General features: G+C 35.8%; 2 protein-coding genes across 4 annotated transcripts; both read left to right on the top strand.

Moving 5' to 3' along the window:
* The first annotated feature begins 2,482 nt into the window (after nt 1-2,482).
* LOC147523008 (uncharacterized) lies at nt 2,483-5,996 on the top strand. Of its 3 annotated transcripts, none has more exons than XR_015215461.1 (5): nt 2,483-3,256; nt 3,350-3,414; nt 4,226-4,521; nt 5,615-5,646; nt 5,741-5,996. XR_015215461.1 is itself a non-coding variant. In XM_086596470.1 (5 exons), the coding sequence occupies exons 1-3, from the start codon at nt 3,056-3,058 to the stop codon at nt 4,502-4,504; spliced, it is 549 nt and encodes a 182-aa protein (XP_086452596.1). In that variant the 5' UTR covers nt 2,483-3,055; the 3' UTR covers nt 4,505-4,521; nt 5,615-5,646; nt 5,741-5,996. The 3 variants fall into 3 exon arrangements, 2 of the variants coding, with proteins under 2 accessions (XP_086452596.1, XP_086452602.1); XM_086596470.1 differs by having other exon boundaries at nt 2,483-3,260; XM_086596476.1 differs by lacking the exon at nt 5,615-5,646 and having other exon boundaries at nt 2,483-3,260.
* Nucleotides 5,997-6,274: 278 nt separating this feature from the next.
* LOC147523007 (subtilisin-like protease SBT2.3) lies at nt 6,275-12,941 on the top strand. Its single transcript, XM_086569219.1, has 8 exons — nt 6,275-6,291; nt 6,688-7,047; nt 7,283-7,355; nt 10,264-10,382; nt 10,459-10,626; nt 11,717-11,792; nt 11,937-12,046; nt 12,595-12,941. The coding sequence occupies exons 1-5, from the start codon at nt 6,275-6,277 to the stop codon at nt 10,466-10,468; spliced, it is 579 nt and encodes a 192-aa protein (XP_086425345.1). The 3' UTR covers nt 10,469-10,626; nt 11,717-11,792; nt 11,937-12,046; nt 12,595-12,941.
* Nucleotides 12,942-24,958: the final 12,017 nt, after the last annotated feature.

Raw genomic sequence — 24,958 nt, 5'->3', positions numbered from 1 at the left:
ATAGTATTGATGAATATTTGCCCACAGGAGTGTGGTGTAGTGCAATAATATATTGGCACGTGAAAGTCGGAAAGTGGTTATGGGAAATAACTGAGATATTTCTATATATTATGGCTTAGTGCAATAAGGTAATTGACCTGCACGTGATATAGTGGAATTTATTATGAGTCATTAATATATGACACCTGAATAAATTACGTAACGAAAATCCTAGAACCTGACTACCACAACTCATGTGATTGGCCCTTCTGGCGTTTCAGTTAATCTGAATGGCCTTCGGGCGGCCCTTCTGGCGTTTCAGTAAAGCTGAATGGCCCTCCTGGCGTAGCCGAATAGTGGCTTGATTATTCCGTTCGCAAAATAGAACGATGATGCGCAATATTTTATGCCGAATAGTGGCATTACTTATATAATTGCTTCCGTGTGAGGATTTACCTGGTGTGCGGCATCCCGCTCAGGGTGGTTACGCACGGAGTGGTTCATTATATAAGGGGAGGCATGTGGATGTACATGTTCGGCGTTGGGTAGCGATTGTGGTAGCCAGGAAAACTAGGTAAGACATAGATACGACGTGATTTTAGGGACACGCAAATAAAGCCTTAAATAATCTAATTATGGTAACATGCTTGGTTGGTTATTTGATTAGTTAGAATCTAAGGTGCCTCGATGGAGGAACTACATGCCTTATTTATTATGTGTATAGTTTGTTGTGTGGTTAGTGGGAAGTTAAGGCGTCTCAGTGGAGGAACTACCTGCCTTAATTATTATTCTTAAGGATGTTGTATTTGTCGTTGAAAGTTAAAGGCTTCCTCGGTGGAGGAACTAACGCCTCGTGGATTGGGTATATATATGTATAAGTATATTTGTATTTTAGGGCTACTCACACCAAAGATTGTTTATAATCTTGACCGATTTGCATGTTTGCTTATCGGTGTATTCATTAAATGAACATAGTTGATAAGTCTTGACAGGTTTAGTGATGAAGAAAATTGGTTCTTTGCTTGTGGTTTGCGTTAGCATTGCATCTCGGATAAGTTTTGTTTTCCCGAGGTGATATAGATTTTCAGTTGAGATAAGGTTATTTGCATTTTCATTTGTAAATTGTTTTTGGTAATGAAGATGATCATTGTTGTTTAAGTTAAAATTTTATTGGTTTTAATTATCCGCATATTTTAAAAAGCTGTTTATGGGTTTTGGGAGTGGAGAGTCGTCACACCTCTGAAATCAAGAGTCGGGGACAAATAATGTTTTCAGATTAATTAAAATTGAGGTGTGACAAATTCGCTTATAACCGTCAATATTGACATCAAGCGTCATAAACTAAATGGTAGGTATACAATTGCTAGACACAACCTTGACACTTAAATAAAAAAGGGTCAAGAAATTTATGATGGGTATTCTATAACCATCAACATTTGACATCAAGCGTCATAAAGTTAATTTTGATATACATATAATGATAGCTTATATGAAAGTCGTCAAGGTAAAAAAAAATAGCCGTCATAAAAAGTCCTTTTTTTAGTAGTGTGTTTCCATCTTGTAAACTCGTAACTTGTGAGTCACAGCCATCTCTGGGCTTTCAATGCGCATAAACAAAGCCTATTTTAGGTATAACAATAACAACAGGCCATTCCCGTACATTTAAGGAATACCCATTATAGTACTAACAGGTCATTCATGACACATTCAATGAATATATTAGGTCATCTCGCCACATTCAAGAAATACTCATCATAACACTAACAAGTCATTCATGACACATTCAATGAATATCTTGGGTCATTCCTACCACATTCAAAGGAATACCCATCCTACATTCCCGTACACTCAAGGAATACAACCAACACGCAAGGCGAATGCCTTAGTTCCTCTCTAAGGCGGATTTTCACATGACATCATTTGTCATAAACATTTCATTTCTTTTCATCAAAGAGGCGTGAAGAGATTTAAAGATGTGGGCGACATATTAAATTTTCACAAGACTTTTTACAACACTTTTTAACACCCAAGAGTAGTTATCATTTATTATAATATTTTCATCATAAAATAAACATCTTCTCACACAGTAAAATCATTAATAAAGATTCCAAACACAATAGTCATTAAACTCGCCTCAATATCGAATATATCAAAATTCTCAATTATGAGTAACGCATTAATTAAATGCCTCGTGAATTAAAATACACTTCCAATCGAGGAGCAATATTTTGAAAGAGCACAATCAAGTTCCATATACCTTATCACAAAAACTAATATATAATATATAATATAGTGGCTGCACTTTTGCTCAAAGCTGCCTACGTATCCAAATATATCAGTTATAAGATTATAAGTTATAAGTTATAACACTCTTATAAATGATAAATTATAAGTTATAAGTTATAAATTATAAATTTATAAATTATAAGTTATAAGTTATAAATTATAAATTTACTTTTTCATTTGCTTTGAAGTTAAGCCTAGGGATTCTTGAATTATTATCTCTCCATAAATCTATTTTAGAACCATCACTAATATCATTTTGTTTACATATTTAGTATTACTGAGTTATGTTTACTTGTTTCTATTGAATATTCAGAATTTTTCAATGAAATTGAGCAATAACACTCTTTCATTTGTGGATTTTGTTTTCTTTTGTAGCTCAACTGAAGGATGAATAAGTATTTAGTGATGAGCTTATTCTCGAGTCTTTTTCTTTTGCTTTGGATGATCTATATCTACATATATGTCAACGATCCATTTATGAGAGATATGCACTAGAAAAGGTTCTCCTCCACAATTCTTGGAGGAATTCTCTTCTTTTATATTCCTATGTCGAGTAGTTTATTCTTTAGAAAGGCGAATAAATAATTTAGGAAACTACTGTCGCGAATAAACTTCTTAGTGTGTATCTGGGGCTGTTATGAATGGATAAAAGTAATGATTTGCAACAACAACATGGAGGGTTACCAGTGGGTGCTTGACATTTTGGTTTTCAATAACGACCTAGAAAATTACCAGAGGGCACTCTACATTTTAGAAATGTTCTACGGATTATACAGTGCGTACCTTGTATATGCTCTTGCAGATTTCTTTCGGGAAAGCAAACGGGGAGAAAGACTATCTTGCTATGGAGAGAATAGAACAAGATGACTTGAGAGATGAGAAAATTTCTGAAATAGACCACTTACAGTTAGTCATCCATAGGAACAACAATTTTGCTCAAAGGGTAATGTCACTTCATCTTGCAGATGCAACCGAGTTGGAGAGGATTCAGGTCGGTAAGTTAAACTCGCGTTGTGTATTGTGCATTTGTTTAAAATATTGTTTATTTTTTCTATAGATCTCTAACACAACACAAAAAATGCAGGACCAATACAGGGAGACCCTGATGTTTTTTATGATTACTACGATGCTTCTGACTTTACTTCTCAGGTGAGTCGTCTAGTTTATGGGGTAAAGTGTTGCAGTTGCATTTAAGCATTAATAATACCTTATTACAATTGTTTAACAATTATTACTGTAAAGGGTATTTTCTAGATAGCCTTTACATAAGTAAAATTTGACTGAGATATGGACATGGCTGCACTTCTATGAACAAGTTGCATAGGTATCTAATTCTCTAGAGAAATTGGAATCAAACCCTATCATAGTTCATCTCCTCCTCTTTATATCTTTGTTGACGACCTTTGATGTTCCACATGAATTTTAGAATGTAACTAAAGGAATATTGGATACCATGTTGGCTATTGTAATGCTTGAATTGATTAGAGTATTTATTGCTAGCGTGTTTTGACATCATGGATATACGTCTTCTAGGTCATTTGAGTATAAGTCCTTAGTGTATAGGACACTAGGTTGCCTGAGTATTAATTGTTTTGCGTGTGCGTTGCATAAGCATGTTTGGTGAGATTTGACAAATAACTCGCATTGTGTTTGGACTAGTGATTATTATAATCTCCTTACAATTACAATGAAAACATAATATCTTATAGTGCTGACAGTAATATCATGCTATTCTATAAGAAATGATATTCATACCCTTACAAAAAGTCAATATTGTCATTTAAGATCTTTTTTTTCAATGTAATTTGCACACAATTTTTGATTGCGTAAAACATCAAATTCAACTTATCTGGTAATTCATCGCTACCATCAAATGACCAACAAACTCACATCCTTGATAGTCATATTATTGTTTATGCTAATGTAAAATGTCGTTTGTCCAACCTTAATTGCAAAGCAGGCATCCGACGCAGACCTGACTGATGCCGCATCACCACACACTGGGTCTAGTAGTTGCAGAGGCAGTGGTGGTGGCCGACGTAGAGATGGACGACGTACAAGTGGCAGACGTGGTGGTGGCCGATCTAAAGGTCGTAGCAAGGGCCAAAGATGGAGAGGAGGGATCTCGTTCAGAGAAGATACTGATAGTGCCACGCCAAAGCGTCAAAAAGTAGAGTACAAAGGCAAGGGAAAACAAATTGTAGTAAAGGAAGATGGTAGCGAGGAAGAGAGCTCATAGATTCCACCCTGCAGCTGGTAATATTCTTTGTTTTTGAGATAATTGTTTTGTAAATAGTTACATGTTGCAACCTTTATATGTTAATTAGAATTGGCTATTAGCTATGCTTGATTCTCATAGATGAATGCCACCACTCCAATTCTTAAGGATGTGCGCAACATCATTAACCTAAAAGAATTTGCATGATGAGAAACTAACTAATCCTATCTGTAAGTTTATAGACTGACACTACTTATTGGTCCTCCGGGTGCGAGGAAGTCTGACCTTGTGGTAGCTCTTGCTGGGAAGCTGAAAACAACATCCATGTTAAACCAGTATACAATTTTTCTAATACTCTTCCTCTGCTTTAGGTGTAACTTTGCATCAACATGAAAGATAGTTGTGTTTGTGAAAAATCTGGACCTTGTCTCTATATTTATCCTTTCTTTTGTGTGTGTGTGTAATTTTAATTTTAGGTGCATGCTTGAAAATGATTTCCTGTTTAGTTGGACTTTTGGTGTTTCTTCTCCATAAAGTTGACATCATGAACATGTGAATATATTAGTAGGGTACTACAATGAAGTTATTAACCTAGTTCTTGCTAGCACGAGCTACTCAAATTTGTGCTCTATATAATGAAGTTATTAACCTAGTTCTTGCTAGCATGAGCTACTCAAATTTGTGCTCTCTATAATAAGTTATAAGTTATAAGTTCCTATAATACTATAAGTTTATAATATTATAAGATTATAAGTTATAAGAATTATAAGACTTATAAGATTATAAGTTATAAGTTATAACACTCTTATAAATTATAAGTTATAAATTATAACACTCTTATAAATTATAAATTATAAGTTATAAAGTTATAAATTATAAATGATAAGTTATAAGATTATAAGTTATAAATTATAAATTATAAGTTATAAGTTACAAATTATAAGAATTATAAGATTATAAGTTATAAATTATATATTATAGGAATTATAAGATTATAAGTTATAAGAATTATAAGTTATAAGATTATAAGTTATAAGTTATAAATAGACCACTAGTAACATTCATCGATGATTTGTAATGAGTTGCAAATGTTGCGGATTCTCAATCTCAATTGTTTGTGGCATCATACAGGTGATGGAAATGGCAGTGGTCCTGGGATTCAGGTATGAAAATTGGGAACTTGGATATTAGTAGATAATTGTACTATAACATATCAATTGCCACCATGATGTTGATTGGTGCCAGCTTTTCTCGCAGACGTGGTTATGATATCGATTTTCAAGAACGTGTTTGGAATGCGCCTACTAGTATATATTGGTTTTTAATCAGAAGGCATTGATGGAGGCTATTGATCATGAACTAGAAGCCACTGTAAGGGTGCATGAAATCCGTGCCGGATATGAGCTATAAATGAATGCCTTTCTCTCCATATCCTTTTCTGCTCATATATCTTTAGTTGCTACTCCTCATTTTTTTTTAAAGTTGTATAATTAAAGAGCTTCAAAAAAAAAAACATTTGATTGACATATGGATGGACTCCCATTTCGTTGAAACATTTGACAAAGGCGTTTCAAAACACTACACCAGAATTTAAGAATTAGGACGCACTCTTGGGACATTATACCCCGTCTCCAATTAGGAACAATAATTACCGTCTTAAATTGTTTGAAACCCGTCGTACTGTTTTTTTTTATGTTGACTTAGGTTGACTTTAGTTGACTGAAGGACGAAGTTCTCGTCCCAAATCGAGACGAGACATTGTGTGCTCTTCCGAGTTCGGGACTATCGTCGATGATTTTAGAGAGAAAGTGATTGCACTTGTTTTTTCGTGCTCAATATTTAAGCTAATATTTGACTACCCCCCGATATTTCTTTCTTTCACTAACCCTAGTATAAGAAGACAGTAAATCTTTGGTGGTAGTGGTTTGAGTGTTTGACACTAAGAGCTTCAAATCTCTCTCAAAATCGGCAAGAGCTGCATCTCTCTCAAGTTTTGGTAACCCACTCACTCTCTCTCTCTCACCAATTTTCGTTTTTGTTAGAACCCTAATTTCTACTCATGGGTTGTGCAAATTTCTTAAATTTTTGGGTTTATTGTGTTTTTATTATTGTCTAGGATTTCTTCATCCCTTAAAATGTAAAAGCTTGTGTCTTTGTTGTATATTTTGATGTGATTATATTAATTGCAACTACCCATACTCCAGAGTTCTTGATGTGATTATATTAACTGCAACTACCCATACTCTAGAGTTCTTGGGTCTTCCTCTAGGGGCATGGGTTGAGGAAGGTGGACCTGAATTAGCTGGAGAAGGAATCGTTATTGGTTTTGTTGACACTGGAATTGATCCAACACACCCCAGCTTCTCCGATGACATTTCTGAGCATGTTTTCCCGGTTCCTGAACACTTTTCTGATATCTGTGAAGTCACGAGTGATTTTCCATCTGGCTCTTGTAATAGAAAATTGATTGGTGCTCGTCATTTTGCTGCATCCGCTATAACAAGAGGAATATTCAATGCCAATCAAGACCATGCTTCGCCATTTGACGGTGATGGTCATGGATCGTAAGTCTTTCTAACCACCATATCATAAATGTGTGCAACACTACATAAGGATAGTACCAGTGATAGTAAATTGCAGCACTTTTCATTGCCTTGTATAGATTTTTAGCCGATGCTTAATATGATGATGGATTGTCAATTTCCATTAATTAGGCGTGTAAAAAAATAGTGAAGTATTATTTCCATGTCAGAGTTTGATGTAAGTAGACATTTTTGATGGTCTGAAAATCTGTTTCAGCATTTCGGTCTACAAGGCATTGTACAAGAGTTTTGGAGGCTTCACTGCAGATGTTGCTGCTGCCATTGACCAGGTACACATGTTGATTAATTCATTATCTATGAAATCCATGAATATCTAGTGTTGGTTGCAACTTGCAAGTACAGCTTTTACTGAACATAATTTCTTTTGCAACACTCATTGTAGTTTAGATTTATATTATTTATCTATATAAATGTTGATATAACATCTAATTATTATTTCTAGTTATCAACATGAAGTTATCTCAAAACCCCTCTTCAAACTTGACACTGGTTTTTAGACCAAACCTCAAAACAACAATGTTTACTTCCATTTCTCGTCTCAGCCGTGTCTTTGCCAAAAACACCCCAATAACAGCAACACCTCAAACTCTCACAAAAACCCAAACACCCAAACAAGAAGAAGAAACCCCCACTTCAATTAACAAACTTTCCAAACAAAAAAACCTTACCACCCTTGTCGAAAACTTCAAAAAGTGTTCCGAAATACGTCGGTTTCGTTCTCAACATTTAGTATATGAAAAAACTATTGGTCGTCAACATTCGTTAGTGTTGGAACATCAGAAGAAGAAGTTTGATGATATTAAACAAGGTTTTGCTATGAGACTTATTTCTTTATATGGGAAAGCAGGTATGTTTGATCATGCTTTAAAACTGTTTGATGAATTGCCTGAGTTAAAATGTGAACGTACTGTTAAGACGTATAATGCTAGTGTTGTGTCTAACAAGTTTGATGAGACTGACAAGTTGTTTAGAGAACTCTCTTTGAAAAAAAGAAAGAATATCCTTCGCCCGTTATCTCCTCATCTTCCTATTTATAAGCCACAGCTCACTTCGACGTTTTCAATTTTCCAGAGAATATCCGCGGCATTCCTAGCCACTCTAGTTTTGTTTAGTTATTTTATGTATTTAAAAATAGGTTTGATTTGCTTCACCTATCAGAGTTTCTACCAATTCTTGTTTTATTCAGGCTTTTATTGAAATGGGGAAGTGGGAGAATGCTCGTTTGATGGAGAAAAATGGGGTGGAGCCGAGTTTGATTATTTTTAATACACTGCTGAATGGGTTTTATAGGGATGGTAAGTTTGAGGATTTGGGCTAGGATGGAAGAGAGTGGGATTGTCCCGGATATAATAAGTTATTATGCTAAGTTGCAGGGTTTGGTTAATATCGGAGGCAGTTGAATTAGTTGAACAGCTTGGGAATAACGTAGAGAAACCTAATCTTTTTACGTATAATGTTTTTATAAAATGGTATGGCAATAACGGGAATCTGGATGAAGCTAAAAGCGTATATGATAATATGTTGTTCTGGATTGGTTCACTTTTGAGGCACTCATTCCCTGTGTTTGTGGGAAAGGGGAGTTTGGTCTTGCTCTTAAGCTTTGTGAAAAGAGTATTGGCTCTAATTGCCATGTTTCCGCGGGCATAGTGTAGGTTGTGGTTGATGGGTTGGTGAAATAGTCGAAGGGGCTTATGGAGATTGCACAGTCAAAAAAGTGTTATCGTTCGAAATTGAAAATGCCTCAAGAAATTGAGTGATGTTATTCTTCCTTTAGTGATATGATCGATGTAATGTTTCTTTGTTTTCCCTGTTTGCTTTTGCAAATTGATTTGCATTTTTGATACACTACGAATTCGTTACCGTTTAAAAAAAAACATGAAGTTATCTCGTTCCTTATCAACAAGAGAAACATAAAGACAACTTAGTTACCTGCTAGTAGTTTCCTTATCCTATTTAGATATTAATTGTTTATAACTGTTCTGAGTACTTTCAAATTTCAATAACATATTGATGCTTCTATTTGTGTCTGAGTTGTACATTCACCAGCACTATTGAGTGAGTACTATCGGTCAGCTATAATCACTAGGTGCAGTTTCTCTGCAAGTGCATCTGATGCATTTCCTTTTTTTCCTAAGTACAGATAAGAAATCACTTTTAACATCAATGCACCTCATTAACGTTTTGGGTAAAGTCTTCATGTTTGGGGTTGATATGTTTCTAAAACTTAGAAACTTGGGTTTGTAGAGTTTGAAATTATGACAAATAGGATAACTTAGTTTTGTTTGTCTTTCCTTTTTGTGGTCTATTGTGCTGACTTGTGTGGATTTGTGAGTAGGAACTAGGTTTTGAGGTTCAAATAGAAGTTGTAGAACTCTTAGTTAACTTTGATATCCAATTGGATTTGTTTCAATCCAATATATATAGAAAAAGATACAACTATTTTAGCACAGCTATGTTAACTAGGATTTTCCAGCCCATGTTCTGTGTTTAGTCGGCTTCATTAAAAGTTTTATGTGGAATTTGCTTGGTTGGTCTGAACAGAAGCTGTAGAATTTCGAGTGCAGTTTTATATCCATTTTGGTTTGTTCCATTCTAAGTTATATAGTGATAGTTATGACTGTTTTACTTCAGAGTGATGAATTAGTTCTCGAGCTGACAGTTCAGCAGGTTCTGTCATCGTCTGTGATTTTCTGAATAAAATTTAGCTTTCAAGGTCTTAAGGTAAGTTGTAGTTCTATGAGTCTAGTTTCAAACCTAATTAGATTTGTCTCTTTCCAAACTATATTGAGAAAGATACGTCTGTTTTCGTTCAAGGTGGTTGATGAGAAATTTTCCGATTATGTAGCATGTTTAATTTGTGTTGTGGATTTTTAGGTATTAGTTTGTAAAGTTTTTATTTATGTGAACATATTCATTATCAATATCCGACATAAACTGCAATCCTCCTTCACGCTTTTGGTAAACAACTATCTTAATAGTACATATAAAAGTAGGAAAGAGGAATCTATATATTAGCAAAAGTTACTCTCTTAGTTGTCACATGAAGATGACTCCTTATGCCAGGTAATTAAGTCAAACCCCTAATTTCTTTTACCCGTATTCTAAATTTGATCTCTCTCTCTCTCTCTCTATTCTCTCATTTCTGGTTTGTCTCAAAATCTACCTTTACATATGCAGGACTTGAGATTCTGGCTTTTCCTTGCAACCAGTTCGGTGGTCAAGAGCCTGGTTCAAATTCAGAGATTAAGCAGTTTGCTTGTACAAGATGTAAAGCAGAGTTCCCTATTTTTGACAAGGTGTGTCAATTGCTAACGCATTCCCATGCAAACACTCATTGAACAGTACTTGCTTAGTGTTCTTTAAATTTTATAGGTTGATGTGAACGGACCAAGTACTGCTCCAGTCTATCAGTTCCTGAAGTCTAGTGCAGGAGGGTTTCTGGGTGACCTGATCAAATGGAATTTTGAGAAATTCTTGGTTGACAAAAATGGTAAGGTTGTGGAAAGATACCCTCCCACGACCTCTCCTTTCCAAATTGAGGTACGTTCATGTTACTCTTAAAAAGCATTTCAAGAATCAAGAGGTACTGATTGACATTCTTAAGACTATGTATGCTAGGCTGGTAGAAACATGATGCATTTAATTTAATCTGTGAATACTGCTTGTCATTCTGGCTTTCGGTTGCAAAGACCAAGTTGTCGCAATAATATTTTCTAAACCATGTTTTGCTGTTGCAAGACCCCTTTCTTTTTAAAGCGACTCAATTGACTATAATACATTAAATGTTTTCAAGTTGTTCACTTCTGCTTACTCCTATTATAAACAACAACATACCACTTATAATATAACACTATAGCAGTATAACACTGTATTCGCCAACTGAAGTAACTCGAGTACAGAGTACAGACAATAGAGAAGATGAGAAGTGAATTTGTCTGTGTTCTTAGTAAAACTGAATTTGTTACTAAACTATCGATTTCGAATACAAAGGATAAGGGAGTTGATGACCAGGTTTTCCAAAACAAGCTAAGCTTCAGTATTTCTGAGCTTCCGTGGAGCATTAGAGCTTCAATCTCTCTCTTGGGACATCTTAATCGGCAACATGTTAATATCCTAGTGATTCTAAGCTCAGAGGTAGAAGAAAACTCTGTAAGAAGTCAATAATCAAGAACACATACTTGAATGATTAACAGTTTTTTTTATCGGTGTTTTATTTTTTATATTTTTATCTTTTTCGTTTTTGTTCTGTAACTGTTCAACATAACTGTTCAGATTTATTCCTGAAAGGCAAAATATTCCTAAAAGCATATTTGCACTTTTGAGCCGTCACTGGTGAGTGACAGATAAGACATAGGAGGCAGGAGGCTTAAACCTTGCATAACCGAAATGTAGAACCTTGTTTACTCACTGTCTGTACTTAGGTCCATAGAGCTGGCCAAATCTAAGTTCTAACATTTGTTGTTCATTAGTACCTCACTGTACCAGCTTGCATCTAAGTGGAATGTTTGTGGACAGGGTGTTTTCGAGTTCTTACATTATTGAGTAGTAAAATTAATAAAAAGAGAAAAATAGCGCATGCTATATACCCATATTCATTTTTATGACTAATGCATTTCTTTTGGTGCTGCAGAAGGACATACAAAAGCTTCTTGCTGCTTGAATCTTGCTGAGTTACAGTCTCCCACTAGCCTTTACTTATGCTCAAAGTAAGTTAGATGCAATCTTTGATATAAATTAGTTAAGTTGATAGTTGAAACTCGGTCAGTTTGTGTAACAGGCTCAAAGTTAAGTGCTCGTGTTTGGTTTAAGCTGAAGAGATTTTATTGTTTTCTAACAATTGTTTGTTATAGTTATTTTCAAGGTTTATGATCTGAATTGCAATGGGAAAGTTACCTTCAATGAAATGTTGGATGTGCTTCGAGATTTGACTGGATCTTATATTTCGGAACAGCAGAGGCAGGTTGGTCATCTACTTCTTGATTTTGTTTGAGTTTGTATGGGGAATTTCTTTGTATGTTTTTAGATGAAATGGATAAGGTTTTCCTACCTTTATTTTTGGATTGGAATCCTCGCTTATTTTACCAGTCTCTGTATGACTCAGGATATTCGTGCAGAACTGTCTCTGTATGTTTTTTTTTTTTCCTTGTATTATTTTCCATCCATTACTGAAATGAGCATCCATTACTGAAATGAGTGCCCGAGTACGTACATTATACATGGGGGTGCATGGGTGCCTTCTTTGAGGGATACTTATAATATAACTCCACACTGAGACAGTTCTCTCTTTTTTTTTTTTGAACTTTCCTTTCATATGTTATTAATGACTCCTTGTAAAGTTAGACATCCTTAAAGTGTAGATGCACTTATCGCTTTGTAGAAAATTAGAAATAATTTTGGTAGTACTTTGCCCTATTTGACTTGGTATTCTTTTCATGCACACAGATGTTTCACCTATTGATGCCTTGAGTTTATATAACTAATAATATGATTTCATCTACATGTTCGCAGGAGCACAAAGACCACAAGAAATCATCGAAGACTCATTTTTCATCGCGTAGTATAGCATATTACGCCTTGTGTATTTCAGATACCTTATTTCGGTCTTCTTTGGAACAAAGAGAGACTAACACTTTGGAAGGATGCAGATCACCAGGTTGATTTTATCTTCATTTGTTTGATTTTGTCAACATGAAGTGGCCTAAGCCTATCTTGTGATCTCAACTCAGTTCAGCTATATGTAATAGTGTCATTGATTGTTTATACATGAGTTGTATATATAGTTGTTGGCAATCAAAAAGCTTGAAAACATTGTAACTTTTGGAAATTTTCAATGTATTATATATCAATTTTTGAAATAGGTTGTTTTAGTATGTTGTTTGTGTAATTGATTTTATTAATTGAGGACCTCAAATCAGATATCATTTAGCAAGGGGAAAACAAATTGTATATAAAAAAAAAAATTACTTTAAACAAATACGACGGGGAACCGGGTCGTTAATTGATTTCCCTAAAATGAAATGGTGACGGAAATGCACGTCCTAAAGTTAGGACACAAATTCACGACGGTTGGACGAGTTCTAGTTATGAAAACATCGACTACAACACAAAATTTAATTTGTGATGGTTTCAAGTGTCCTAATATTAACGATGGCAAAAACTGTCTCAAGTCCGTCGCAATTCTAATTCAACTTACTACTCTATTTCTCGTCGTTAATATTAACGACAGGGCTATACGCGACGGACTTTGGGACACTATTTTCCGTCGTAAGTCTCGATTTAAGACGGTTTTTTCCGTCGTTTTTGGCCATTTATGGTGTAGTGAAATTTGAGTTCCATCTCAATAACAAGTATTTAATTGATTTGAAAAAAATTCAACTCGCTCTAGTTACCTTTGCCCTTTCCTCGTGTTTTCTCCTTTGTTCAATTTCTTAGTTTCTATCATTTTTGTTATTTATACATTTTTTAAAACACTTGAGTTTAGGATCCTGTGGTTTGTGTTATTTACTATCCAATTCTCGTTTGGAACTCAGAGGGGGGCAGTGGCAAAGCTAAGGGAACTAGAGCATCCAACTACTGGCAATGAGGGTAGATGATAAGAGTCCAAAACTATAGTTTTAACCCCTTAATAATATTATATTTAGACTAATTATGCTTATAATAAATAAAAGTTAGTACTGTTTACGTACGTTTGTGTATTTCAGGTATTGGAGTCAAATATGTGAAGAAATATGTCACTTTTGCAAGAGAAATGAGCAAATATTGGTTGCTAAGAAGTTCTATGGTTAAAGCCGAGGTTTCAAGGAGAAAAAACCTTTTTAAAGCCCAGTCAAGGCTGAAAAGTCAAAGTCAATGCGGGCAGAAATAGAGCATAAAAGTCAACAGAACTTTCGCAGGCCGTATCTTTGGACTTAGACCTCGGAATTGAGCCTAATATATGTCAAAACGACCAGCTCGGAAAGAGCTTTCTAATGGTATAGTCCTTGATCCAATTAGATATGTAAAAAATGGATGAAAAGGCTATTGTAGTAATTTCCAACAAAAACCCTTTTTGGACTTAAATAATTAGGTTTTGGGCTTGATTTAATGTCCCAAAACATGGCTCCAAAGCCCATGCACGAAATTGTAAACCTAGCCCTCTCCTATATAAAATAGGACTAAGGCACAACTCTAAGGATCCCATCATTAGATAATAAATTAGTTTTCTTCTTTAGTTTTAAAACCTAGTTTTATGTTTGATTAGCCTAGCCACCATTAATACAATTCAAGTTCATCTTAAATTCAAGTATTCTTTCATTATGTCTTCTTTTACTTATTATTATGTTTATGATAGTCTCATGATTCATAGCTAAACCTCCATTAGAGGGGTTTGATTAAAGCTTTGATGAAGACTTGATGTGTTAGTATAGAATAGTTGTAGTAAGATGTTCCATTCTAGAAGGTAGTTAATTCACCATGAGAATGGGTTTCAATTGCCTCACATGCTAATTATTAGTTGGTAGAGATGCCATGAATAATTAGGGATAAAAAGACCTAACCTTTATGTGAAAACATAAAGATTAGGGTTGCAACAAATTTGAACTAGCATATTAAGAATTAATCAAGGTGGAATCAAATCCCCATAATCTCTTATTCTCATTCACATATTTTTTATTAAATTGCCATAGTATAATTTAGAACATCTTAATTAGTTATTTTCACCATATTAGTATAATTAAACCATTGCTCTCATTGATATTGTAGAATTGTTTAAGTTAGAGAAATTGTTACGTCTAAGCAACTAGGAGTGGAAAGAAATCTTTACCCTAAGTTTATTACACGATAATTGACAGTAGAAACTTTGATACAATAAACGAATAGTTTAAAATATAGTTTTTACTTCTGCCTAGTTTTAATTAGTTAAGTAGGAGTAAAAACTTTTATTTTACTATTATCAAATGGCGCCGCTGCCATCTTAGTTGTGTTTAGATTAGCTTCCCTTTGTGTTTTCAATTATACTAATATCCCATTTCACCCACCCACCCGATTGTGTTAGTTCTAACTGTGTTTGTTTTTTATCAGAATTTTTTTTCGAAATAGTACTCTGAGCACGCCCGCACCCTTGTGTACTCTATTTCTGAGCGCACTCACTCTATTGTTACTGGGAATTTTTTTGAAACAAGACCTTGAGCTGGCCCATACTTTGTTTACTCTTTTTGAAGCCAGCGCCAACGCCTTCCAAGAAAGCCCGATTCACAGGTTAGTTATAGGCTCTCGTTTTGTTCAAGTTATTCAGTGTTCCAAACTTCTTCAATACATTGAGATTGTGTATCAAAGATGCTATTTATACACGTAGCAAGGAGGCATTCAGGTATTCCTTCTTCCACTCCTTGTCTTTTCTGTCAGAGGAGTTTCAATTCTAGTATATCAAGGTTGTTTGAATGTTGTTCATGTTTCTTTCATATTGGACTTAGCCTTGCATGAGATTAATGTATGGTAAGAAAAAACCGTCTAACGTTATCTATCGTAAACATCAACACACATGCCTATCTAGAATACCACACACTACACCTGAATCAATGGCTGAAGAAACAGAGACTCCTCTCTCTGATTTTTACGAAGCCCTAAATGATAACCCTAAGTCATGTATCGTTCTTGCAGACCTAGTGGGGGATTTTTGAATTCCCCTAAATATATTTAATTTGTTACCCATTTTTCATGGTTTAGACCATGAGAAGCCTTATCAGCATATGCGTAGGATAGAACAAGTTCTTACCATATTCCATCATCCTACCGTAGGTTCGGAACAAATTAAACTGAGGGTGTTTCCTTTCACCTTAGCCGATAAGGCGGCATCTTGGTTAACTGCCCAAACGCCTAATTATGTGGACTCATGGGCCAAACTTGTTCAATTGTTTATGGAACAATTTTACCCACCGCTAAAGACATATGAAATGATTCAACAGATTCATTTCTTCCGCCAGAATCCTCATGAATCCTTTTTAGAGGCCTGGAACCGGTACACAGATCTTCTTATCGAGTGTCCACATCATAACCTTGTGAAAGACACGCTTGTTCGTGACTTTTTCAAAGGCCTTTCACATCATCATCATAAGGAGATTCTTGATATAACGAATGAGGGTAGTTTCTTTAGTAAGGAGCCTCAAAGGCTTATAGGTTTTTAGAAGATCAATCTAAGCGTAATAATAACTGGGGGGTAACGATATCCCCCGCTCTGCTAATTCTTCTTCAACAGTTAAGGCTGCTAGTATGTTTGAGGTTAAATCTGATCCTGAGTTTCGAACTCTAATCGAATCTCTCATAAAAAAGGTCGACGCCATTTCTATTCAAAATAAGCCTACTCCTGTCATGAACATCAATTCTCTTCCTTGTAATTTATGTTTCAGTGTTGAGCATACCGACTCCTATTGCCCTCTTGTCTATGAACAACTATCACAACCACCATCATAGCCATATAATGTTTGTTCCGTTAATAGCCTTCCTATTCCTAACGCACCTTGGAGACAAAACCCAACTTTAGTTGGCGAAATAATCAACAAGTTACACCTCCAGGGTTTAATAATCAAAATGTTAGGCCAGCAAACAAATACAACCCAGTTCTACAAAGATAAGTACAAGGACAATGTAATAATAATAACAATAATAATAATAATAATAGAGGTATCGTCCCGATTAATAATAACTATTATAACCCGCCCATTAATAATTAACGTGAGATAGTTCCTGTCACACCACCTGTGATCACTACACATCCACAACCGGATCATTTCGATGCCTATATGCAAGCTCAACTACAGATTCTACAATCCATTCAACAATCCATACAATAGTTAACCCAAGAGAAAGTCCAACAAAAAGGTGTGTTTCTTGGTCAAGCTATACCTAATCCTAAAACACCAAACACAGCTTTTGAAGTAACCGATAATACTAGTACTCAAAATTTAAACGTAAGTAAGTTAAATGCCATCACCACTCTCCGTTCTAGCAGAGTGGTTGATATCACCGTACCTATGCCCGTTGTTACACCAGCAATGGTAAATGACAATGAAAATTTACTAGATACCCAAATAGAAACTGAAGATTCTACCCCTGTAGAGGTACCAGTTAAACCACAACCCAAGAGAAAAGCGACCAAGGTTAAAACTCCTATTGATCCATATGCTAAATATAGAGATAAACCACCATTTCCCCAGAGACTAGCCATGTTAAACAAGGATACAAATTTTGACAAGATTACGAAAGTTTTTAAAAATCTAACGATAAACCTACCTTTTCTTGAAGCTATTAAAAAATTACCACAACATGCTACGTTTCTAAAGGAGCTGTGCACTACTAGGCGGAAAACAAATATTCCAAAAGACGACTTTTTAACTGAATAGTTTCCCACTCTATCTAAACATAATGGAATTGTTAAGTACAAGGACCCTGATCGTCCTACTGTACAATACACCTTAGGGGATACTCCTATGACAACTGCTCTATTAGACCTGGGGGCGAGTGTTAACTTACTCCCTTATTATCTATATAAATAAATAGGCCTAAAAGAGATGCAACCAACTAAAATGACTTTGCAATTAGCTGATCGTTCTATTAAGTATCCTAAGGGTGTGGTTGAAAACGTGCTGTTTAAAGTTCAAGATTTTTACTACCCAACCGACTTTATTATCCTCAACACAGAAGTCGCTAACGACTCTGTTCCTATCATTTTAGGGCGTCCCTTCTTGGCAACTGTCAACACGCTCATAAATTACCGCGATGGTTCGATGTCCATGTCATTTGGCCATCTTTCTGTTGAGGTAAATGTTTTCAAAATGATGCAACAGTTACCCAATACGACTATCGATGGAGAAGTTAGCATGATCGAGAGATTAACTCAAGATTATTTTAACAACACGTTTCTAGAGAATCAGATGCATAAATTTCTTTCCTTCGAAAGTTCCGATTTCGACGATGACTCCTACGTAGAGGAAGTCAACACCCTTTTCGAGTATACTCCTATCGTAGATCCTTCTGTAGCTCCATCTTCTGAGTTTGAAGAACTCTTACCTAAACAAGTCTTCACTACTCAAGACGAGAACCTTTCGGAAACCTTTCTACCCATTCCTCCCACCCCTGTGCTTAAACCTCTTCCTACTGAGTTGAAGTATATTCAACTTGATCCGGATGGTAGTCATCCAGTGATCATATCTTCTCAGTTGTCTGCTGATAAAGAGGCACATTTTATTAGGGTGATTAGGGAACATCGTTCCACGATCGGGTGGTCCCTAGACAACATTAAGGGGATTGACCCTAGTGTATGCACACATCGCATATATTTGGAGGATAATGCAAAAACTTCACGCGAACATCAGCGTCGCTTGAACCCTGCCATGAAAGAGGTGGTCAGGGAAGAAGTCTTACGGTTACTCGATGCGGGTATCATATATCCCATCTCCGATAGCGAATAGGTAAGCCCTATTCACGTAGTTTCTAAAAAATCGGGGGTTACCATCGTGTGTAATGCTGTGGGTGAATATGTTTCCACACGAGTTCCTATGAAATGGAGGATCTGTATTGAATACAGATGCTTAAATGCCATGACACATAAGGATCACTTTCCTTTACCTTTTATAGATCAGATGCTCGAACGTTTAGCTAGTCATGCTTATTATTGTTTTTTAGATGACTACTTTGGCTATTTTCAGATCATTATCGATCCTGATAACCAAGACAAGACTACCTTCACATGTCTTTTTGGAACATATGCCTAGAAACGAATTCCTTTCGGCCTTTGTAATGCTCCTGGTACCTTCCAGAGGTAGCTAGAACTCCATTTTTGGTCACTTATTTTAATTTATCATATTTGTTTGAGGACAAGCAAAATGTTGTTTGGGGATGGTTTGATAAGAGCCCAAAACTGTAGTTTTAACCACTTAATAATATTATATTTAGACCAATTATATTTATAATAAACAAGAGTTAGTACTGTTTACGTACGTTTGTGTATTTCAGGTGGAGTCAAATATGTGAAGAAATATGTCACTTTTGCAAGAGAAAGGAGCAAAGGTTAGTTGTTAAGAAGTTCTATGGTTAAAGCCCAAGTTTCAAGGAGAAAAACCTTTTTAAATCACAGTCAAAGCTGAAAAGTCAAAGTCAACGCAGATAGAAATAGAACATAAAAGTCAATAGAACTTCTGCAGGCCATATCTTTGGACTCAAACCTCAGAATTGGGACTACTATATGTCAAAACGACCGGTTTGGAAAAAGCTTTCTAATGGTCTAGGCCTTGATCCAATCAGATGAGTAAAAGTGGACAAAAAGGTTATTGCAGTAATATCTAATAGAGAAACCCTTTTTTAATTTAAGTAATTAGGTTTTGTGCTTGATTTACTGGCCCAAAACATGGCTCCAAAACCCATGCATGAAATTTTAAACCTAGCCCTCTCCTATATAAAAGAGGACTAAGGCACAACTCTAAGGATTCCATCATTAGATAATAAATTAGTTTTCTTCTTTAGTTTTAAAACCTAGTTTTATGTTTGATTAGCCTAGCCACCATTAATACAATTCAAGTTTATATTAAATTCAAGTATTCTTTCATTATGTCTTCTTTTACTTATTATTATGTTTATGATAGTCTAATGATTCATAGCTAATCCTCCATTAGAGGGGTTTGATTAAAACTTTGATGTATTAGTATAGAATAGTTGTAGTAAGATATTCAATTATAGAAGGTAGTTAATTCACCATAAGAATGGGTTTCAATTGCCTCACATGCTAATTATTAGTTGGTAGAGATGCCATGAATAATTAGGGATAAAAAGACCTAACCTTTATGTGAAAATATAAAGATTAGGGTTGCAACAAATCTAAATTAATTAGCATATTAAGAATTAATCAAGGTAGAATCAAATCCCCCTAATCTCTTATTCTCATTCACATCTTCTTATTAAATTGTCATAGTATAATTTAGAACATCTTAATTAGTTATTTTCACCATATTAGTATAATTAAACCATTGCTCTCATTGATATTGTAGAATTATTTAAGTTAGAGAAATTGTTACGTCTAAGCAACTATGAGTGGAACAAAATCTTTACTCTAAGTTTATTACACGATAATTGAGAGTAGAAACTTTGATACTATAAACGAATAGTTTAAAATATAGTTTTTACTTCTGCCTAGTTTTAATTAGTTAAGTAGGAGTAAATACTTTTATTTTACTATTATCAGTAAACCTGGAACATATATGCCTTGTTGCAAGGCTTAAGCTATATGATTTGGGACTATATTCTCAATGCAGAACTATTATGTGCTTAGACTCACTAGTGTTATTCTGTATATTTTGTGATAATTGAATTTTTAAACTTCATCACATGGTTTAAATTTCATGCAGCAGTTCTCTCAAACAATGTCTCCAGGAGCAAGAAACTCAAGGATCTCTGCACTTGAAAATATGCTCGCTACTTCCTCCAACATCTTTGTATCCATGACAGTACAGCTGTCCGAAGTGTGTTTAGTGGGAAGGGCTGTCACAATCAAGTTTTTTTTTTCCAAAAATAAGTTGGGGTTAGGCTGACCCCGACTTGTATTATATTAATCATTAACCATTTCGTACATAAATTTGTCCACTCGCATAATCATTTACAATACATTGTAATCTTTGATCTAATGGGGGAACAAATTGCAATACAAAATCAGTTGAATCATGAAGAGACGCTAGGTAGTCTGCAGCTCGGTTCACTTTTCTAAACGCGTGAGAGAAGGAGATGAAATTGAATTTGCTCCTCTTCATATCAATAGCTTTGAGTATATCCAGGCAGTACCACGGAGGTTTTTCCACTTTGTTGATTGCATTCACTGCTCTCAATGAATCAGATCCCAGCTCCACATCCTTGTAATCCTCCGCTATACATCGGTGTAAGCATATGTCTATAGCCTTAAGCTCCTGGAATATAACCGAAGCCATACCTCCGCTCCTACTGAAGCCAGTAAGCACCTGTCCATCCTTGTCTCGTATTACCCCACCATGGCCAGCACCATTACTGCTGCACAACGCACCGTCAGTGTTAACTTTTACTCTTTCTCCTATTGGTGGATTCCAAACAACACCAGTTTGCTTTGGAATTTTATACCTTGTGTCAATGTGAACGTTTATGAAACAGATTTCTGGCCTTGACCGTATCCTTGACCTCAGGTCTGACAACTTGCAGGTAGCTTTTAGTATCCCTAACCATCTTCTCAAAAATGCTTTTTGCGGTCTTGCTAGTATTATGGAATCTCCGAGCATTTCTCTCCATCCAAATATAATCAACTGATGCACAGAAGAATACTTTGTATATATCTCCAACATCTGACTCTTTGCAAATCCAAAGAATCGATGACCATTCTCTATTCGCTGATCGATTATCTGTGACAATGTCGAGCATGTGCTTGAGTCTTGTGATGATTTTCTTAGAGAATTGGCACTCGAAAAACAGGTGTCCAGAAAATTCTTGACTGTTGTTGCATAAGCGGCACGCAGAAGAGAGGAGGATTTTTCTTTGCACTAACTTGTCTTGTGTCGGTATGCTCTGTGAGAATAGTTGCCATGTCGTGAAGGAATGTCTTGGTAGGACCAACTTACCCCAAACCAAGTGATGCCATTTTTTCCTTTCCTTTGCCTGTGTCAGTGCCTCATACACACTGTGGGACATAAACTGTCCACTCTAGTGCGGAGTCCAAACAATTTGGTCTCTGGAGAGGAGTCGGTTAATCTCCACTGCTCTAATAACCTCTTTCAATGATTGTGGTTGCATCAGGAGTACATCGTCATTCCATTCACCATTTGAAATGATGACGTTAACTTTTGAATTCAGTGGAAAGTCCCATGTTGCTCTTGCTTTTGCGTCCTCAATCAGTGGAGATCTTGAGCACCAGATGTCATGCCACAGGAGTGTCTCTTCTCCATTAGCAATGGAGTATTTGATAAACTTTTTGGCCGTGCTTTTAGTGTTCAGGATACTTCTCCACATCCAGGATTCGGTACCTTCATACTCCATAAATAGTTAGACTTGATATGATGCTTCCACGTCCAGTCAACCCAGATGGTATCTTCTCTAGTCACCAGCTTATAAATCAGCCCACAATATGCGCCAAGGTTCCATCTGTGAACATTCATGGTATCTCCTTTGGTTGGCATACAGTACTCCAACTTGCTTGGTGTAGCCCTTTCCTCGTAGTTGTGCCAGTCCATAGGAATTGAGCACAAATGCTTTCTACTTGTTCGAGCACCGTTTTGGGCAGAATGAATGTTCTTGTCTAGTATGTGTGGAAAGAAAGAAGCACTGAGTTGATTACTTGAAGTCTACCTGCATGAGAGAGCACTCGTGCTTTCCAGTTCGTGATCGATCTTGTGAGTTACCTTTTCTACCAAAGATTGACATTCCTTAATTCCCAACCGAGCAGAGATGAGAGGAAGTCCAAGATATCTCACCAGAGGTTTAACCAACTCTACATTTAAAATGGTGGCCAGAGCAGAAGCATCTTGGTCATTGAGTCCCCCAACTAGAAGAGATGTCTTGTGGTTGTTAATCTGCAATCCAGTTGCACTCCCAAATGTATCGAGACCTTCCTTAATCGCTTGTATAGATGTCACTTCCCCTTTGCAGAATATAAGAACATCGTCAGCAAAAGCGAGATGAGATAACTTCACCTTCTTGCATTTGGAGTGGTAAAGGATGGATCTATCATAGAGTTTTTACTTGAGCACACAACTAAGTATCTCCATTACAAGAACAAAGAGATAAGGAGACAAGGGGTCTCCTTGTCTGACACCACGACCTCCATAGAAATATCCTTCTGGAGCACCATTGATCATAACAGAATACAATCAAGTTTGGTATTTACCAGAAGCAAAAAATGTGATGAACCATCATTTCGGCTTAGCATCTTCCTCAAGGTACCATAAAATTTAGGCACATCATATCTGGACTAATACTTTTGATGAGGTGTCCTTCATAGGTCTCTAGTAGACTAACATAGTTCAATGAACTTTCTCAACTTTATGTTTTCCCTTCGTCTAATACTGACCATAATCTGCAGCAGTAACAAAATTGGAAGCTGTATGTGTGAAATATAAAGCATTTATGAAATTTCAGATTGTGGTAATAAAGCCGCACTACACTATGTTGTCAGGGACTCAGGGGCGAGGCGAGGTGAGGCGCAAGCATTAGGGTTCTCAACTAATCCCTTGGGCCGCTTTTAGTGCCACCTTTGAAAAGCCTTTAACAACCAACCTGCAACATAACTTCTTTTGTTATTTCTACATATTCTTCTGTTATATTTGTCGTAACCTTTCAAAGGTTTTATGAGGACATCTAATTCAAAGGTTTTATGAGGACATCTAATTTAATTGTAGATTTTTTTTTGTTAACCAAACAATGAAGTGCCGCTGCAGGGGATTGAACCCAGGTCACCCACATGACTGGCGAGAATACTCGCCACTATACTACAACGACGTTAGTTTTAATTGTAGAAATTCAGGACTGTTAGGACTGTGACATTTATTACTTTCCTAAAGAGTTAGCCACAGTTTGTGGTGTATAACTCCAAAAGTTCTATAGAATTGCTCTTATATTTGTTTTCACTTAGCTAGGAACATTCACACCCTTCAATAATAAAATACATTTATGTTGAATTCCTTTTTTTCCCCTGCAACTATGATAGGCAGTCTGTTGTCTATTTAAAAATAAGTTAGCTATAATGACAGTTGCGCTCGGATGACTTAACAGGTTCTTGGCTGATTAAGGTTTTTTACATCCTAATATTTCTTAGATGTCTGTTACGGGATAAAAAAGTGGATTCCAGAGAGGATTTCTTAGTAAGAGAGCTGAAGGAAGAGATTGTAGGATCACTGGTCTTATTAGGCAGCTGGAAGTGCAGAAGGAAGAAATTATTCAGAATAAGAAATTGCAGATCAGTTTCTTCCCTTCTGACCGGCCATCATATACTTAATATAAGTTTATCTGTGCTCAATTATCCAAAAAGTTGTTGGCACACTTTGTTATCATCTCTCTTCCAGAATTCCTTTCTCAGAATCACAGTATACATTCCTTGAAAACCATTCTTCAATCTGATTTCTTTCCAGAAATTGTTATTTTCATTGTTTATTCCGGGTGATCACATGAATTGCTGACAATGGCTTCGTTCAGTTAGACACTACTCTCAAATTCTCAAATCATTGAAGAAGCTATTTGGTTGCACTTTGGAAATACCACTATTCTTTTCTCTTTGCAAAATTTTTAATGCCTGGCTGCACGGATTGACTAAAGATTCTGGCCACCATTCTATGTTCAATTTACTTCATGATTTTACATTTTGTCACAGTTATATGACTTGCGGAAGTTACCGGCCATTCCATTCTTTTGTTTTTGTTATTTTAAGTGACATGGTTATTTATGCATAATTTTGTGCACTTTTAATCACCTATTACGGCTATTAGTGGAGGTTTAATATGATTACAATATTTTCTATTACTCGTTTTTCAGTTTAGTTATATACCTAGCTACTTTTGTTTTTCTTAAAGATTGACTCAATCTTGTTTTCCTTCCTTTCGTTATTTCTCTCGACAGGGTCAACGGGACTCCTTTCTTTTCAACTTTGCTGGAGGTAATGTTGAGTTGTTAGAATATATTAATGTTGAGTTGTTAGAAGATATGGACATTTCTGATTCGGCCCTAGAATTTGAGAAAGCTGATGAGGCCTGGGCATTTGAGCTAGACCCTTTTCTAGAATCGGGAAAATTGCTAAAGAAAAGGAGTTATAGGAGTAGTAACAACCCATCAGAAAGATGATTGTGCGTCAGAGGATTTCAAGTCTGGGCCCTATACCAAAGAAATAATATGTAACTGAGTG

The sequence above is a fragment of the Coptis chinensis genome, chromosome 1 (genome assembly GCF_015680905.1).
Source record: "Coptis chinensis isolate HL-2020 chromosome 1, ASM1568090v1, whole genome shotgun sequence".
In the NCBI taxonomy this organism is placed as follows: Eukaryota; Viridiplantae; Streptophyta; class Magnoliopsida; order Ranunculales; family Ranunculaceae; genus Coptis; species Coptis chinensis.
This window is presented reverse-complemented; position numbering and strand designations above follow the sequence as displayed.

What these genes read in the sequence shown, in the direction of transcription:
- LOC147523008 (XM_086596476.1), top strand. Translation starts at nt 3,056, where the DNA reads ATGCTCTTGCAGATTTCTTTCGGGAAAGCAAACGGGGAGAAAGACTAT. An exon ending in GTTGGAGAGGATTCAGGTCG is followed by an intron (nt 3,261 to 3,349) that starts GTAAGTTAAACT and finishes CAAAAAATGCAG; the next exon opens with GACCAATACAGGGAGACCCT. An exon ending in CTTCTGACTTTACTTCTCAG is followed by an intron (nt 3,415 to 4,225) that starts GTGAGTCGTCTA and finishes ATTGCAAAGCAG; the next exon opens with GCATCCGACGCAGACCTGAC.
- LOC147523007 (XM_086569219.1), top strand. An exon ending in GACGGTGATGGTCATGGATC is followed by an intron (nt 7,048 to 7,282) that starts GTAAGTCTTTCT and finishes AATCTGTTTCAG; the next exon opens with CATTTCGGTCTACAAGGCAT. An exon ending in TTGCTGCTGCCATTGACCAG is followed by an intron (nt 7,356 to 10,263) that starts GTACACATGTTG and finishes TTACATATGCAG; the next exon opens with GACTTGAGATTCTGGCTTTT.